The sequence below is a fragment of the Diplotaxodon limnothrissa genome, linkage group LG11, assembly GCF_057381915.1.
Source record: "Diplotaxodon limnothrissa isolate DT_005_m linkage group LG11, D_limnothrissa_male_GT1.1, whole genome shotgun sequence".
Lineage (NCBI taxonomy): Eukaryota > Metazoa > Chordata > Actinopteri > Cichliformes > Cichlidae > Diplotaxodon > Diplotaxodon limnothrissa.
The window spans coordinates 22026926-22042735 of NC_140606.1; the positions used below are offsets into that span (position 1 = coordinate 22026926).

Sequence of the window (15810 nt, forward strand, 5' to 3'; positions counted from 1 at the left end):
AGAAAATATAACGTGCATATTTCATCTTGAAATTGCAACATAGCAACAAGTCCTCTTGTCAGTATTTATTTTTCTAAAAAAAAAGAAAGGAGAAAAGTAAAATTGCAAACAAACACATGTTTTATTGTATTGTGTGATAAAACTGCCCAGCAGTAGATAAAGCTAGGATATAGATCAAGACATTCATTTGTGTCTCTACTCCTACGGAGAAAATTGAGAAACGCCCAGAGTATATTAAAAGCAAACAGTAGTGTAGAGTGAGGACTGTTGAACAGAAAGTACAGTTTTGTTTGCTTTGTCTGTTTGCGATACTCTTAAGATGTTACTTTTCCACAGAAAATCAGAACAAGGCTGCTAATGAAAGCTGAGGAAAATTACAAAGGGATCGGAACTGCACACTCTGCTCCATACTCTGAAGTCATCCCGCTGTACGTTTCCACATCTGGATGACAAAAGAGCCAAAATACACTCGCCGTTTCTCTTTCTGGAACGGTTCTCCTAGCAGTTGAAACATCACAGGATAAATATCTGTACAGTAATCTGTAGACTTGGTCCAAAAATTTTTGAGACTCTAAGTGACCAAAAAACAATGTAAGAGGAGAAACTGATGGCAAAATATTACAGCAGAGGTTCTTGAATAAAATCCAGCTTGAACCAAACTTGCTCCCTACTAATCAATACTGCCTTGCGGTTGCAAGAGTCTCTCAGACAAAAGAGGAAACAAAACACCGGGGAACACGATTACATGGCTTTGACTTTCTAGCCTGACTTTTTGAGTCTGCCCTGGCTCTAGTCGTTGATTTCTTTGGAGAGAAAAACTCCATTACAACCGAGAGAGAGGAAGAAAGAGCACGGGGAGCTTTGTAGTTCAAGAGCTTTCCTTATAAGCACAGAGATAACCTGTATGTGGAAATGACTTGGGTAGATTTTTGAATTATTTTAAGTGTTTGTGCATTACTTGAATTGCAAGCACGAGAACAAACACTTAATCTAGTGTTGTTTAAGGTTCTAAGTGTGCGTTCATATTAATGCTTCCCACTATTTTTATTGATTTATCATCTCTGTTTGTTGCTGTCAAAATGTTATGAATACAATTAATTCCACTAATGAGGAATACGAAGGCTAACCAATCAGTCAAAAGAGGTTTTGCAGTTTTGTCACATCATCGCTTAGCAACCACTTTTGCTGTTTCCATGGGGATTGACTGTAAAACTGCCTTTATGTAAATAATAACACTTCGAGTCGCTTTGAAGTGGAATTTTTTTTCTTTTTTATACTTTTATTTTCTAAAACTGTAGAATTGAGCTGTCTCAAATGTTTTGTTATTTCAGTGTTGTTTTTGTCAAATTAATGCCTGTAGGGCTTCAGCCATTCAGAGAGATTTGGTACTAGACTGTATAGAGGTGGACAACATGAAAGCTCGAGCGCGTGAGACAATTATTTTATTAGAATTTAATAGATATCCATAGTGGAGGTTCATGACAGTTTCAACTATGAGGTGGCAAGTGCTCGTTATCATAGCTAACATGCGTACATGTAAGTATTGCTTTTTTGACTCACTATGTCTATACCAGGGGTGTCAAACTCAAATACACAGTCGGCCAAAATTCAAAACTGGAACAAAGTCGCGGGCTAACGTTAATATTTATTGAAAAAAAAATCTTCCTCTAGATATAAGAATGAATCTTTTCTTATGGACTCAAACAAGTTTTGCTGAAAAACTGAATATGGAACAAGCAAAGCTTAATACTAAACAATATATATATTAGCTGTATAATACCAGTAGGCCAGCTCTAATAGTAATTTGGTATGGCTTCGCAGGCCAAATATAATTAGGCTGTGGGCCAAATTTGGCCAGCGGGCCAGAGTTTGACAACTATGGTCTATACCAAAACTTAGCCATGCTAATTTGTTCAGTGTTCTTGTGGGTAAAGTTTAGTGAGTCATCATTCAGATGGATGTTTGGAGATGTTGCCAAGATGGCTGCTGAGTGACAAGACTTACTTCTGGAAGGATTTTTGTGTTTTTGCTGTTGTTGTTTCCAGACTGACTCTGTTTAGTGGTTGCAGGGTTGCATGGTAATGCAGTCCCAGGTTAGTGGATATGTTGATTAAAGTTCACGTGTATTATTGGTTAGTATGGTTTAGGTCCGTTAGAGTTTAGTGACATACATTTACATTTTATTTTTATGTTAGAGTAACAATGATAATCCAGCGTGTGTTTGCTTCTAAGCACAGTGTAGTCTGTGTACTTTAATCCTCTCAGCCATTAGCCTCCCTTTTATCCAACAAGCATTTAAATATTTATTATTACAGTAAGCTACTACCTAATGCATCAGGTCGATGCTTGAAAATGGCAACAGCAACAAAACAAAAACACAAAGCATTCGGTTTGCATAGTGACATCTGCCTCTTTTTTTGTGGGAACAAAAACAATTTATTTATTTATTTAATTATTATTTAATTCATTGTTTATTGGTCACCGAGTACAAAGACTTTTAAAGATGAACCACGGCTGTTGAATTCAGATGAAGTGGCCATGGTCACAACCCAATTTGCCTTGTGTTAATCCAGTATGACTCCTCTTATGCACTCACTCAGAATAACACCATGCAACGGCATTGCTTATTAGAAATTGCTTTTTTCTCCTGAGATATAACCACAGTTGTAATTTATTGTGATTATCTATGGTCCTTGTAAATAGAAGTCTCAAGAAATTAAGTTATGCTCCTGGTTATGCCATCTTTACATTTATTTTTTTTCTTCTTAAACTGGCAGTTGTGTGAGTATACCAGAGGGGAAGTTCAACTTAGCCACACTTTTGTTGCATTATCTGGCTTGAAAAAAAACTTAAAATAAGTAAGTAATAAGTAAAATAAGTATCACAATGGTGGTTATCAACTTTTTCTGTCAAGTCGGGCTTTTTGCTTCAGGTTCTGTAAGATCACATGACTCTGCTTCTGCACAAATTGAGTGCCGCCTACTCTTTTCAGAGACGTCGTCAAGTGGTGATAATGAAATTGTGATAAAAATGTAAAAAGGAAATTAAAAATAGAACTGTAAAGTGCCAAACTGTTGCAAGAAGGACCAGAGACCGATGCTGCAGAAACTGTTAACCTTGGAATTTAGTACACAGAGCAGTAAAAACAAGCATTTTAATTAAGCCGATTGTTTTAACACTGAGCGCGCTCTCAGTGCTGCTGTTCGTTCTAATGTGACCGCTACACATTAGAGCTCTGAAACTTTAAAGTGCATACATTAAAAGTCCCCTAACCTAATGAAGTAGTTGTGGAAATCACTTTAGTTTGTTGGCAGATGAAAATGACAGTGTTCTAGTAGCTGGTGTTTAAGAAACTTAGCACCAGGTTAGAATCAAGTATAAATATGTGCACATTCCAGTGACAATGTGGTGTACAGTTTAGTATAATGCAGTCTAGCTAATTAACCCATTAATCTCACTTCTTAGTACACCACTCAGGAAAACCTCAGACTCTCCAGTAAACATCTTCATGCATTAAAGAATCTGAAAATCTATTAAACAACCAAGAAATGCTGATCTGCACACGTGAACATAATAAATATTTACATGACCCAGAGACTTTATGCTGTGTGAAATATTAAAATATTTATCTTCCCATCTGACTACACTACTCCAAAGACATCTCAGAGAGCAATAAACCTACCACATAGCTCAGTTATTGAATGAAGTAAAACCATGAGTGGAGTAAAAAACAGTTCATGGTGTCTTTAGTGTGTTTTTTTTTTTTGTTTGTTTGTTTTTTCCCCGTACAGCCACTTTACCCCCGACTGAGGACTTAAATATGACATTTGACAATTTGATCTCTCTCTTTTGGTTCAACAGAACGGCGAGGCATCACTGTTTGAGGTGAACATCCGTTACGTCGGCGGGTTGCTGTCGGCGTACTACTTGACAGGGGAGGAGGTAAGATTAATAGATGTCTGTTATCCCTCTACTCTAGTGAGATCTGCTGCTTCCTTTATCTCACACCAGGCCTGCAGTTTGAATGATGAACAGGCTGCCACTGCGGGTGACAGCATTTGTGCACATCAGTGTGTTTAGGTGTATTTATGTGTCACTGCTGTGCAAGCATAAAATTATCTTGGGCCATTTCAGCATTTTCATGTTTTGGGCTTTTCTGTTGTTTGGAATGGGAAAAAACTGTCTGTGTAAGATATATAGGTAAGGGTTTAAATATGTACTCATCCTCACCAGTTTTATGTTGGACCTAATTGGTTTATACATATTTTTCACTGGATGTCAGCACATGTCCAACTTGTCTGCACCTCATGGTAATCAAGGCCTTATTTTGACAACCGAATAATCTTTCATCAAATTCTAAAAAATGAGATCTTTTAAAAAAAAAATGCATCACATTTAGTCATTTCCAGCTTTAAACGATCACATTCAAATTCATTTTGAACTGGAGCTGTTTAGTTTGTAGACATGTAGATATTTCTGAGCTATAGACACAAAAAAATGTAAAGCAACCTCACTTGCATATGAGAATGAGGGTTTGAAGAAGTAGCAGATGTAAAATGTATGGCATGTAAGCTGCATTGAGCATAAAATTAATTAGTATCATATTACGGTAATGTGAGTTTTAATGAAGGCTTCATGTCAAATTCATCTGTGAATTTACTAGACTGACTAATCTGCCGGTCACAGATGCTGAAAGTGTGGAGAGTAGAGATGGCACGATACCACTTTTTTATGTTCGATACCGATATCATAAATTTGGATATCTGCCGATACCGATATGAATCCGATATAGTGTTTTTTAATCAACAAAACGGTTTTTTAAATATCTTGCTGCATTTTGTATAAGTTCATACTCAAGTTTAAAACAACAACTACACTAAAGCTATTCTGTTATACCTGTATGCAAAAAAAAATATTTCATAGTTCAGCAATACTGATCAATCTAATAAACTCAAACCTACACCATCCTCCCTATTCTGGTATTTTAAAGAGTACTTAGCGTAAATATTAAGCAACCTAACTAATAGGGTTCCAACTCCCAGCAACAACAAAAATAAATAAATAAAAAATAGGGAACCACCCCTCACGCTCCACCTCATGATGCTTAATCGACGTAATGAACCTTAATTTGATGCAGTGTGAAAAAAAAAATGCACAGAAATCAATTATTTTTCAAGAAATATTAAATAGATTCAACATCTTTCTTCAACAAAATTGCAGACTGCACAGATGGTACCTTCCCAAAGGAAAAAGTACTATAGCTTACTAGGGTATATTAGACTTAACAGTCACTATATACAATAATGGACTTCTATACATTTTACATCAGATTAAAACTTTGGGTGTAAGATTCAGATAAATATTAAATAATTAAAAGCTCGACATTTTAAATGAGAATAAGAAAAAAAATTATGTCTTTGTGCCCCCTTTTCCCTGTTAATGCCCTATCGGCCCCCCTGGCTAAACTTTGCTAGATCCGCCCCTGCACAGTTACCAGCGTCAGCTACGTAGAAAAAGATCCTGGTGTAGAAAGTAATATTAAATAAATTCTAACAACAGCTGATCAAGCTTAAACGTGCTGCTGTTGTTCAGCCGCTGGTTTCCTCTTTCTGGTGCAAAGTGGGCCAAAAACAAACAAGAGACACGGACTTGCGACAGAAAAGCCGATCAGCTGATCATTAGCAGTTTCATGATTGAAGTAGCAGCCGGAGAGCGAGAGGCAGTCGCTAGTTAAGCTTAACGCAGGAATGCTTTACAAACATTCAGAGATGGACTTACACACTTGCTTTACTTCTCTCGGGGATAACTTTGTCGGAGATGAAATGCCGGGTTGCTAGCGAAGCTCCACATGCTATCCAGACCACCGACAGGTCCCGCATGCCACAGCCGCTCTATCACGTGACCACACTGCGCCAACGTGCTAACGTTCTGAGGTGAGTTACGGCGTGTTGCAAGTTTTGTGAGGTGCTTTCGTGATATTTAATGGATCGGATTACATTTTTTATTTTTCTCCGATATCCGATCCAGTAATTTAGGTCAGTATCGGACCGATACCGATACGTAATATCGGATCGGTCCATCTCTAGTGGAGAGCCAGTTACTCTTTACTAAAGAAGCAGAAATGCACCTCCTGTTATCTCCCAGTGCATCGTACTTGCCCTACATGATGCGTTTCTTGATTGTAAGGCAATATTGCAGTGCCAGGTTCAGGCTTATAAACTGCACACTGCTGTAGCTCCCGAGGCTAGATGCTGATGTCCAGTAAATCCTTCCTAAATGATAATATTAAACTGTTTTTTCAGTTTCTGTGTATTTTTAATATAATACCTATAACATGTGCAAACAAAAGCTTTGAAATGGTTTGTGTGGCTTTCCGGTAACCTGTTAACTACATCACAGAAACACTGCAAGCCATCAACTCATATTAAATGATAATTATAATTAGATATAAATAAATTGGAACTTCTGGAGGCTTTTCTTTAGCTTTTCAATGTTTCACTGGATTCTCGGGGGGATTTAACCTGAATTTTAAATTTAATCAGCCTCTAAGAATGTGCTTTTTTTGCTTTGTCATTGTAGTATTGAAGTGTTGCTTAGAGGTTAAAGAGCCAAGCCTGAGCAATTTGATTAAATTTAGAAGGCAAAGTTGAATGGAAATTTTTTCCCATTGCTGAAAAAGTACAAGAGCTGTGTCCTTGTAAAAGCTCCAGTCGCTCCAGTGAAGCTGTTCAGTGGCTCTGTATAAAGGCCCGAGGTTACGATGGACAGCATCCAGGTGTGAAGCTGTGAAACTGCACGAGTGTGAAGCTCGGCCATGTCAGGAAAAAAAACGTATGAATGCTCTGTAAGCCTTGGTTGAATAAATAAAGGTTTAAAAATAGCCTGCGACAGCCACGCTGCACAAATGGGCCGATTCATTATCAGTACAGTGTGAAATCACTGGAGGTAAAGGTGTTGTCATAATGAGCATCTGCCTGTAGCAGCCCTGGAGAGCACGCACATGACATACACTGCAGTTGTAGTGTTTTTCGTGCAGTGGAAAAGGCGGAAATCTTCGTGGCAGCAGAATTAATGTGAAAGGATCCAGTGACATATGAACACTCTGTCGCTTTAATGGACATTGATTTGCAGGCCAAGCGAGCTGAGGGGAGAGCAGCATAAAATTGTCCGGCTCTGCTGGATGAGTGAAATATGAATACATTACTGGAGCAGAATATATTGTTGAATCCATTATTCCACATTTGCCTGCCATTAATGCCATGCAGAAAATATTCTTCTGCTTTATCCACTGGTCCATGGAAATGTTCTATATACGGCACAGAGAATGACATTTCGAATATGAGTGTATTCCTCATAAAGTTTGCTTTTGTCTCACCTTGTCACAGAAGGACATGGCTGCTAAGGAGCTTAGGTGAAGCAAATCTGTAGAAGAGACACCTTCCTGCTATCTTTGCGTCATTTAATCTTCCCTTTTTAACCTCAGTCTATGTCACGAGTTTCCTTAATCTGTTTTGTTTGAATGACTCCAATCCTTTTCCTACTTTCTTTTCTTCACATTTGGATTGCCTGACTGTTCACTGTACGCAGTCTCTCTTACGAGATCGAGTACACGGCCTCCGTTTCCTGACAAACATACTGTATCAATACCCTTTACTCTGGTGCCGCTATCCATCACATGACTCGGCTGCGTGCTCTCTGTGAAAGTTCCCGGAAAACAAGATGGATAGCCATCTCTGATCCTCTGAGTCACCCTTTGGTTCTCCCATTAGGAGCTTCTCTTAGGAGTATGCAGTTCCATTCGAATGATAAAACCAATAGATTGAAGGTCTGTCACTGCGGCAGAGACTTAAATCAGTTGAGATACACTGTTGCGGACTATTACGAGATTGTGCATCAAGTTTGACCAGAGGACATTCGGCCGCTGGTGCTGCTGTAAATGATTGCCAGGAACTGCGTGATGATTATGGCTCCTTGCGGGACACAGTTTGCTGGAGAAATGCTTGGAGCAGAGCTGGAGAAACACCTGACCATTAATAACCTCCTGTTGTTTTGACCTAGTGGAATGCATTGTTTATGTGTGTGTGTTTTCTTGGAGCCCCAGAAGGCTTGTGGTTGGTCTTTTTTATGGAAGCAGTTTTCACGTTAAATGTCTTGTTCAATCGGGTCTGGCTGCTACTGCCCCACTCTTTCATCATTCACCAACACACACTTCTGGCAGTCCACATGGCTCTGAGAGCAGTGGCAACTACTCCAGCAGCTATCAGGAAACATTATTGCCCGATGGTGGACTTTGTGCACCAAAAGCTAATCTTTTTTCTGACTGTAACTTTCAATGTGTGTTGTCCTGATACAATCACAACTTTTGCTACCACAACCATAAACAGTCTTCAGCCTGTATTTAAAATGTGCTTGGTTCACTACAATAGTTTTTTAAATAGACTCTAAGTATAACAGATGTTTTTGTGTTTGATAAATCATTATCCTAAAAAAACTTCCTTAAACTGGGAATCTCTCCATGGGTTCACATACTGGACATGCTCATTAAACATGCCTTGAATTTCCCCGCTTCCTAAGCACACCTATATAAGTATGCATGTTTTTGAATGTCAGCTCGGCCTGAATTTCACCACTGCTTGGATTCATGCTGCATGCCTTCTTCCAGCCATCTCTGTGCAGTGGGTTTCATTTGTCAGTGTCCATTTATATGCAGTGTGTGTGTGTGTGTGGTGATGAGACTTTGTTGCTTCATCCCTTTTCCTTATCAAGAGCACAGAACAGTGAAAGGAGAAAAAGTGGAGGGGAATAGGAATGAATTCAATCAGCCTTGTGTGAAAATTGCCCGCAGGGCTGAGCTGAAACAGAGAGCGAGCCAGCAGTGAAGAAAGACGCGTGCTCATGTGGTCATCAGCAAAAGGAAACGAGGAAATGGAGCAAGGGTGCTCAGGAGAGGTCGCAAGGAAAGAAGTGTGTTTGTATGAAGGAGTGTAATGTTATCAGTTATATTCATGGGGGACAGAAGAGATTGAATCCTTCTCAGTGTTTGAAGAAAATAAAGTGATCATCTTTGGGATGGCTTTGAGGAGATTCCAAACATTGCAAACAAAGACCCAGAGAAACAGAGTTAATGATTTAAAAAAAACAAAACAATAAAACTCCTAAAAACCATAAATTTCGCTCCCGAGTCTCAACTCTCGCGGCCTGGTACCAAACGACTCTTGGGGACCGCTGGTCTAAACAATGGATGTAAATCTAATGCTGCCAAAAAATCAATCCAAACTCTGTCATTTGGCCAATGACAGTCCATCTTAGTTTTTTCTCCATCTCACGGAGTTTCCAGCTGCAGTTCTCATGTTGTTAAACGAAGCAGAACTCTGTTGCATGTAGTGACAACAGTAGTGTGTCTCATTCATCTGAGGGAGGCGAATTATAAATGTCCTGTTTATGTTTAGTACATAACAGATACAGAATGGTGGGTAAAGAAATACAGATCAATATGGAAGAGATTCAAATATTAAAGGGGGGAAATAGGGAAGATTAAGAACAAGCACGTAAAACAGTTTTAAAGTGACATAATATTACAGTTTATATATATATATTGTTGTTGTAGTGAGCTAAAAATTAGGAGTCTGAAATTACAATCATTGGTCGCAGCCACATTATGAATCCCTTTTAATGCAGCCAAATCTCATCAAGCCAACAAATGAACGTCGTGGTATTTATTTTAAAAATAAACTTTCTGCAATCGGTACACAGCAACTGATATCGAGACATGTTTTCTGAAACACGCTGCTGTGGTTTTCTTTCACTGAGGGGGAAAAAAAATATTTTCTTATCTTGGTCCCGTCTTACTTTTATTCTGGGTCAATCACATTCATGCCTGTAACCAGTCAAGAACTTCAATGCAGAGGAACTGTTTGTGAACTTTTGGAGAACATGCAAGAGCCGCAAATCTAACCTTTTCTGTTCTGGAACATTGGAGCTGAACACTGAGTTACTGTGACAGTTCAGGCTGAGATTTTTCTCTACTCAGGTTCACAAACTTTAGTGTTTGTCTTCGGCCTGTGGGTTTCTATTTAAAGTCCTCGTGGCATGTGTTTTTGGATGCGCTGATGAGGGGTATGGTGTTTGCATCTGTCCATGCTGTTGTCGTTCTAATTTGGGTGACCCACTTATGTCGCTGAAAATTGGTTTATTTTTGGGTCATATCACTCGAGAGCACTGCCATAAAGACAATATAAATATCACACACATCACACTCAGAAAAAATGCAATAAATTGTAAATACTGTCAGCGATGAGAGTCTAATTATGTTTCTCTGTTTGTATCCCCGTCTCAGCATCATTAATTGTCTGGGGGAACTTGCTGTCATGTAATGTGTAGATTAGCAGTGCAGTTGTCTCTCAGATTGAGTGATTCGAACTTTTCTCACCTGCACGAGAAGATCATGCACAACAAATAAATATTCATAACCAACCTATCAAAACTTACATGCAGAAGAAATATGAAAATGATCTTTTCCTGTAGATGTGCTGCCTGTGTACGCCTCTCCCTTCCTCTCTGAAACTCATTGTTACAGCGCCTCCAGAAAATTTCTGACTCCCCAGACATTTGCTTGGGGGTATGCAGCTGAATTTAAACAGCTTACATTAAGATTTCTTTCATTTCTTTTTTTTAAATAATTGATATTTTTCTGGTAGGCAAATATTTTTAAACTTGACATTGGTACTTTTGATAAATATTCAAGCCTTTTGAATATTTGCAGTCTTGTTATGGTGCATTATTAGTAATTTTGTCTACATGACGGGCACATCGGTTATTTCTTGTAACAATGTATAAGCTTAACTATCCTGAAGTAGGAGGTAAAACAGGATTGCTGGTATTTGTGTTTGTGCTGCCCTCTTTCCATGGCGCAATCGAGTGTTATCCTCCATAATAACAACCATTGCATGAACACTAATTACCGAAAAGCTTTTAAACTGTTTGGTGTTGATATGTTGGCCAATTTGGCTCAGACAAATGTTGCCTAATGTTAACATGTGAATTATAGTCAACAAACTTTTTGTGTGAGGCAAGATGTATGCAATAACACTCTCTCATATGGAAGCCCATTTCCGCCACAAAAAAAGTAGCCATAACTCGAAATTTCGAGTTATCTTTCTCAAAATTTTGAGTTAATAACTTGAAATTTTGAGTTAGAGCTGCCAATCAGTAATCTACATGAATGACATCATTTTCTTGTTACCTGGAAGCTGAAGCCCTCAGCTATAAATGCTACAGCTAAGCTACCAGTATTGCAGCCAGTCATGAATGCACAAATTGCTGAGTGTTTTCAGCATGGCTTCACAAATGATGAAATCCTTGTGTTATTCGCTGAATCACATGGTGTTACTATCAGCAAACGTACTCTGGAAAGTGCCAATTTGTTGCTAACCATTGGTAGCTCACGATCCGGTTTTGAGTGCGCATTCCTCTGCGCCATATCCTTCCGGGTAACAAGAAAATGACGTAATTCACTGATTGGCAGCGCTAACTTGAAATTTTGAGTTATTTTTGTCAAAATTTTGAATTAATAAGTCAGATTTTGAGAAAAGAAACTTGAAATTTCGAGAAAGATAACTCGAACTTTCGAGTTATGGATACTTTGCAGCAACACATGTTTGCATTTTTGGTATAAAAGTAAGGAAATAGTTGAATTGTGTTTTATACCAACACAAATACATTTTTTCAATTATTATTTTTAATATTCTTTAATAATATTCTTAATATACTTAATTGTTGTTTAGAGAAGCTTCAGTATGAGTAGATCAGATTGCTTTTATGCCGTTAAAGAAACACTATGGTCCTGACTGAAGACAAAAACGTTATTTAACTGTAATCCCAATATTTTCCCAACTTTCAACAATTTTATTGTGTCTTCTATAAAAGTCTGCACATTTTCACAGCTTCCTGTAACCTAACATAACTCCATTACAAGGTGAAACATTGTGTAGCTGAGGATAGAATATGGCAGCAGTAGCAGCAATATAGTTACATGTCCCCATCCAGTGTTATTGGTGAATTTATCAGTTTTATCCACTATAGATTTTTATTTGAAAGCAGGCTTCCTTCTCATTTGGATTTTAAGGTCTGTTAAATAAGCACCTGTGCCTAACATTAAACATTTCACTTTGCAGTAGAACAACATCAAACCTCCCCTTTAAGCTAATATAATTTATGATAGTCACTGGTGGTTCTGCATCACTCAGGGACATCAGAGGGCTGTGATATAAAACACTGCACTATTAAAAGAACAGAAAAGAGGTAATTTGCTTAGTCATGACTGCCAGGCCTCACAATACCTTCTGCTGATGTTTTGTCCTTATTTCACATCATTTCTAACCACGCTTCAATTGTACTGTTTGCTTCCAGCCACAATATTTCCCGAATGACAGAAGCTGGGCCATACCCACCTGCACCCTGGTGCATTGAAGATGTGCTTTGAACTGTGTGCCACTGATTCACAGATGTGATCTGAATTAATTCTTTATAGAAGCACATCAGTTACCTACTGTAGTTGTCTTGGGGTAGCTGTTTTTTGCTTTGTTGCACAAATGATATCTCGTACTATTCCCTCTCTTCGTTCTGAGCCGCGATGGTATTACGGTTCTGGCACGCTCCGGTATCGCTTGGACGTCTTTTAAAAACAATGTTCAAACACACCAAAGCAGCAATTTTTCTCTGAATCTGGAAAAAAAGTTCAGCATTCATGCTGCTCAAGTCTGATTGTGGAAAATGTTCTCTGTGTTTGAGCCTAAGCAGTCAATCATGGCCCTTTGTGTCTGTCTGCTCCTTTCAGTTCTCTGCCATCACCCACAGCAACAGCCAGCAACAAGACTTGCATCAGCTTCCCTGCTGTGACCCTGCATACCATTGCAAAGAGTTAGGTTGTAGCAGAGATAAATATGTGCCAGGTAACCCCCCCCCACCCCCAAGATATTTACTCTATGCAGGAATCCAATTGAATAAATTTGAGACAGAGCAGTCCAGAGAGTGCTTATTTTTTGTTACCAGAAATATGCATTGAGAGGATCACTTTTCAGCCATCCTTGAGGGACAAACATGGTTGTCTTTTGCCAGTTGAAGGTTACAGTGTCTTTTCACCCCCTCCCCATCATACTGGCTGCCTCTTACATAAGCTATGCTGAGAGGTAAGGAAATATGGGAAGATGAAGTGTGGTTGAAATATCAGATATATGGGTATCCAGTGCAGGTGTGGGAATTGCATATGGAGTGGATATATTTTGTGGATGTATGGTGCTTATGTAAAAGACTAATGGTTCCCTTTGTTTAAGAGAATACAGTATGTGGATTGTTTCTTTTACCTTTTTCATGCTACATGGCACTTACCTACATGAACTAAATTTAAATCCAGAACATTTGGATGGTGAGTCTGTTTCTGGTATATATTTAACAATGTGAGCACTTGGATCCAGTCTAAAATATCTCAACAGCTACTGTATATGGATTCATGTGTCTCTTAGGGCAAGGTATTATATATTTAGTCACTTTTACTTAAGCTTCACCAGTCACTCAAAATTGTAAACACTTGTTAATAGAATTACTTTTGGCTTTAGTGACAGAGGTATAGACTATTTCCACGTTAGCATATGCTACTTCCTGTGTGGAAACTCCTGTGGGGAGCTTTGTTTCCGGTGTCCTATTCGCGCCTTGTTTACGGTCCAAAACAAATGAATGAATCAAGCGGCGATTTACATTTCAATAGATGTCTTGGGCATTTACCCAATATATCTGTAAATGATGTTCATCAACTTGTCGATGTTTTTCCAACGCGCCTCAGAGCAAAAGAGAAAAGGGATTCAAATGTTATGAAGGACTCATCCAGGCTGGAGAAACTGATCAGGAGGGCTAGCTCTGTGGTCGGCATGAAGCTGGACACTCTGGTGACAGTGGCAGAGAAAAGGACATTAAAGAAACTGATGGACATTATGGACAATGCCAGGCATCCTCTGCACACGGCCATAAACAATCAGAAGAGTCTGTTCAGTGACAGGTTGCTTCTCCCAAAGACAAGAACTAACAGACTTAAAAACTCCTTTGTCCCACACGCCATCAGACTGTTTAACTCCTCTCTGGTGGGGAGAGGGAGGGGAAACAGGAGGACAAAGGAGGGAACAACTAAGCTGTAGTGCCTCTTCACCTCACTGTACAATACCTTTTGTGCAATACTTTTGTAAATAGTCAACGGTGCAATAGACTCAATACTTGAAATGTGCAATTCACTTGTATTTTTATTTTTATTCCTATTTATTCTATTTATCCCCTTCGTATATTTTATTTATATTGTCTCTGTATTTATATATATGTGTGTGTGTATAACTCTGTAACTTCTGTCGGTGCTGTGCTTTTTTGGAAATCGAATTTCCCAGAGGAACCCACCCGAGGGATTAATAAAGTTCTATCTTATCTTATCTTATCTTATTTCTCAGTATCTGTAAACAGCTGTCCCTCGTTTATCGCAGAGTCACACTGCTAGTGATCGATGCAGCGATTCTGTACTGTACAGGAGAGACGTCACGGAGGAGATCGTCTGCAGCGATCACGACACAGGACACAATGTGATGTGTAAAAAAAAAAAAAAAAAAACATGCAAACTTGCACTAAAAAAATCATAAGAGCAGTCACTATACAGAGATGTGTTTCCGAATGTGGACGATGTGTCTTCTGATTTTGTAGTGCAGTTCTGCTTGTGTTGAGTGATGTAAACAACTGATCGATCTAAACTCTTTAAACGTCAAAATTGATCATTAGATTCTTTGTGACACAACAGTGGTGAGTGTTCGCACCTTCTGCTCTTTGTAACTTAACGCGATCTTTCCGTTTCGAGTTTTGGACATGATTTTTGGAGTATATCTTCGCAGTGGCGATTGACCGCAAAGTAAAGCTACCAGAAATGTACAACCCTACATTAGCATTTTCTTGTGCACAGGGTCTATTTTTGCTGTTGGTTTGAAGAAAGAGCAAGATGTTAGCATAAGTAGCATGTTCACATCTAGTATGCTAATTACTTCATTGAACTCATTATACTGCTTTACCAAGTTACAGTTTTACAGAGCCAGTATCACTGATGTTGACATTTGTGTTCTCCTGTTAAATGATCGCTGCCTACATTACAGACTAGCAGAACTGGTCAAAATTGCTGCCTAGTTAGGTTTTTTTTTTAACAGCTAAAACTACTAGCTACTACTTTAGCTAGTTGCTAATAGTTAAACTTTAAGGCTTGCACAGGCCAGGTTAACATTGATGATAACTGCTTAATATGTAACATTGTTGAAACAAAAGCTTCAATTATCTGTCAAAATTCCTGAAAGTGTTTAGTGTTGTGAACATCAGCTACTTGACTGTGTGTCTGTCTGTCTGCTAGTCTTTCGCAGTGCTGTGTTCATCTGGGCGTTGCATTCTGAAACGTCCAGATGAACAAATGTATGTATTCTAGCTGTCCTGTTTAGTATATTCCACTATTCCTGAAATAGGTAAAGTTTGGAGCAAATTTCAGGCCTTCGAGAAAAGACTTGGACCTTTTCATTGAACTTCAAAGTCATACATTTCCTCAACATTTCACTGAATACCATACTCATTTCTCTCTGAAAATATTTACTAATTAAGGAATATTCTATAATCAATTTACACAGTGTGGTACTTCATCATTCTGACACTGCAATTGTTTTAATACTGAAATCAGGCAAATATATTAGTAAAGTGCAAATGAGCCACAAATGGCACTTGCGTGCTTGCGTAATCTTCACATACGTG

General features: G+C 38.6%; 1 protein-coding gene across 2 annotated transcripts in view; it reads left to right on the forward strand.

Annotated features, from left to right (window-relative positions):
* Positions 1-15810, forward strand: part of LOC146622714 (mannosyl-oligosaccharide 1,2-alpha-mannosidase IA) — a 207540-nt gene that overhangs the window by 127638 nt on the left and 64092 nt on the right. For both annotated transcript variants that reach the window (XM_085366357.1, XM_085366358.1), the window contains exon 4: positions 3862-3942. In XM_085366357.1, the coding sequence (XP_085222483.1) occupies positions 3862-3942 (81 nt within the window). The remainder of the gene's footprint in view (positions 1-3861; positions 3943-15810) is intronic.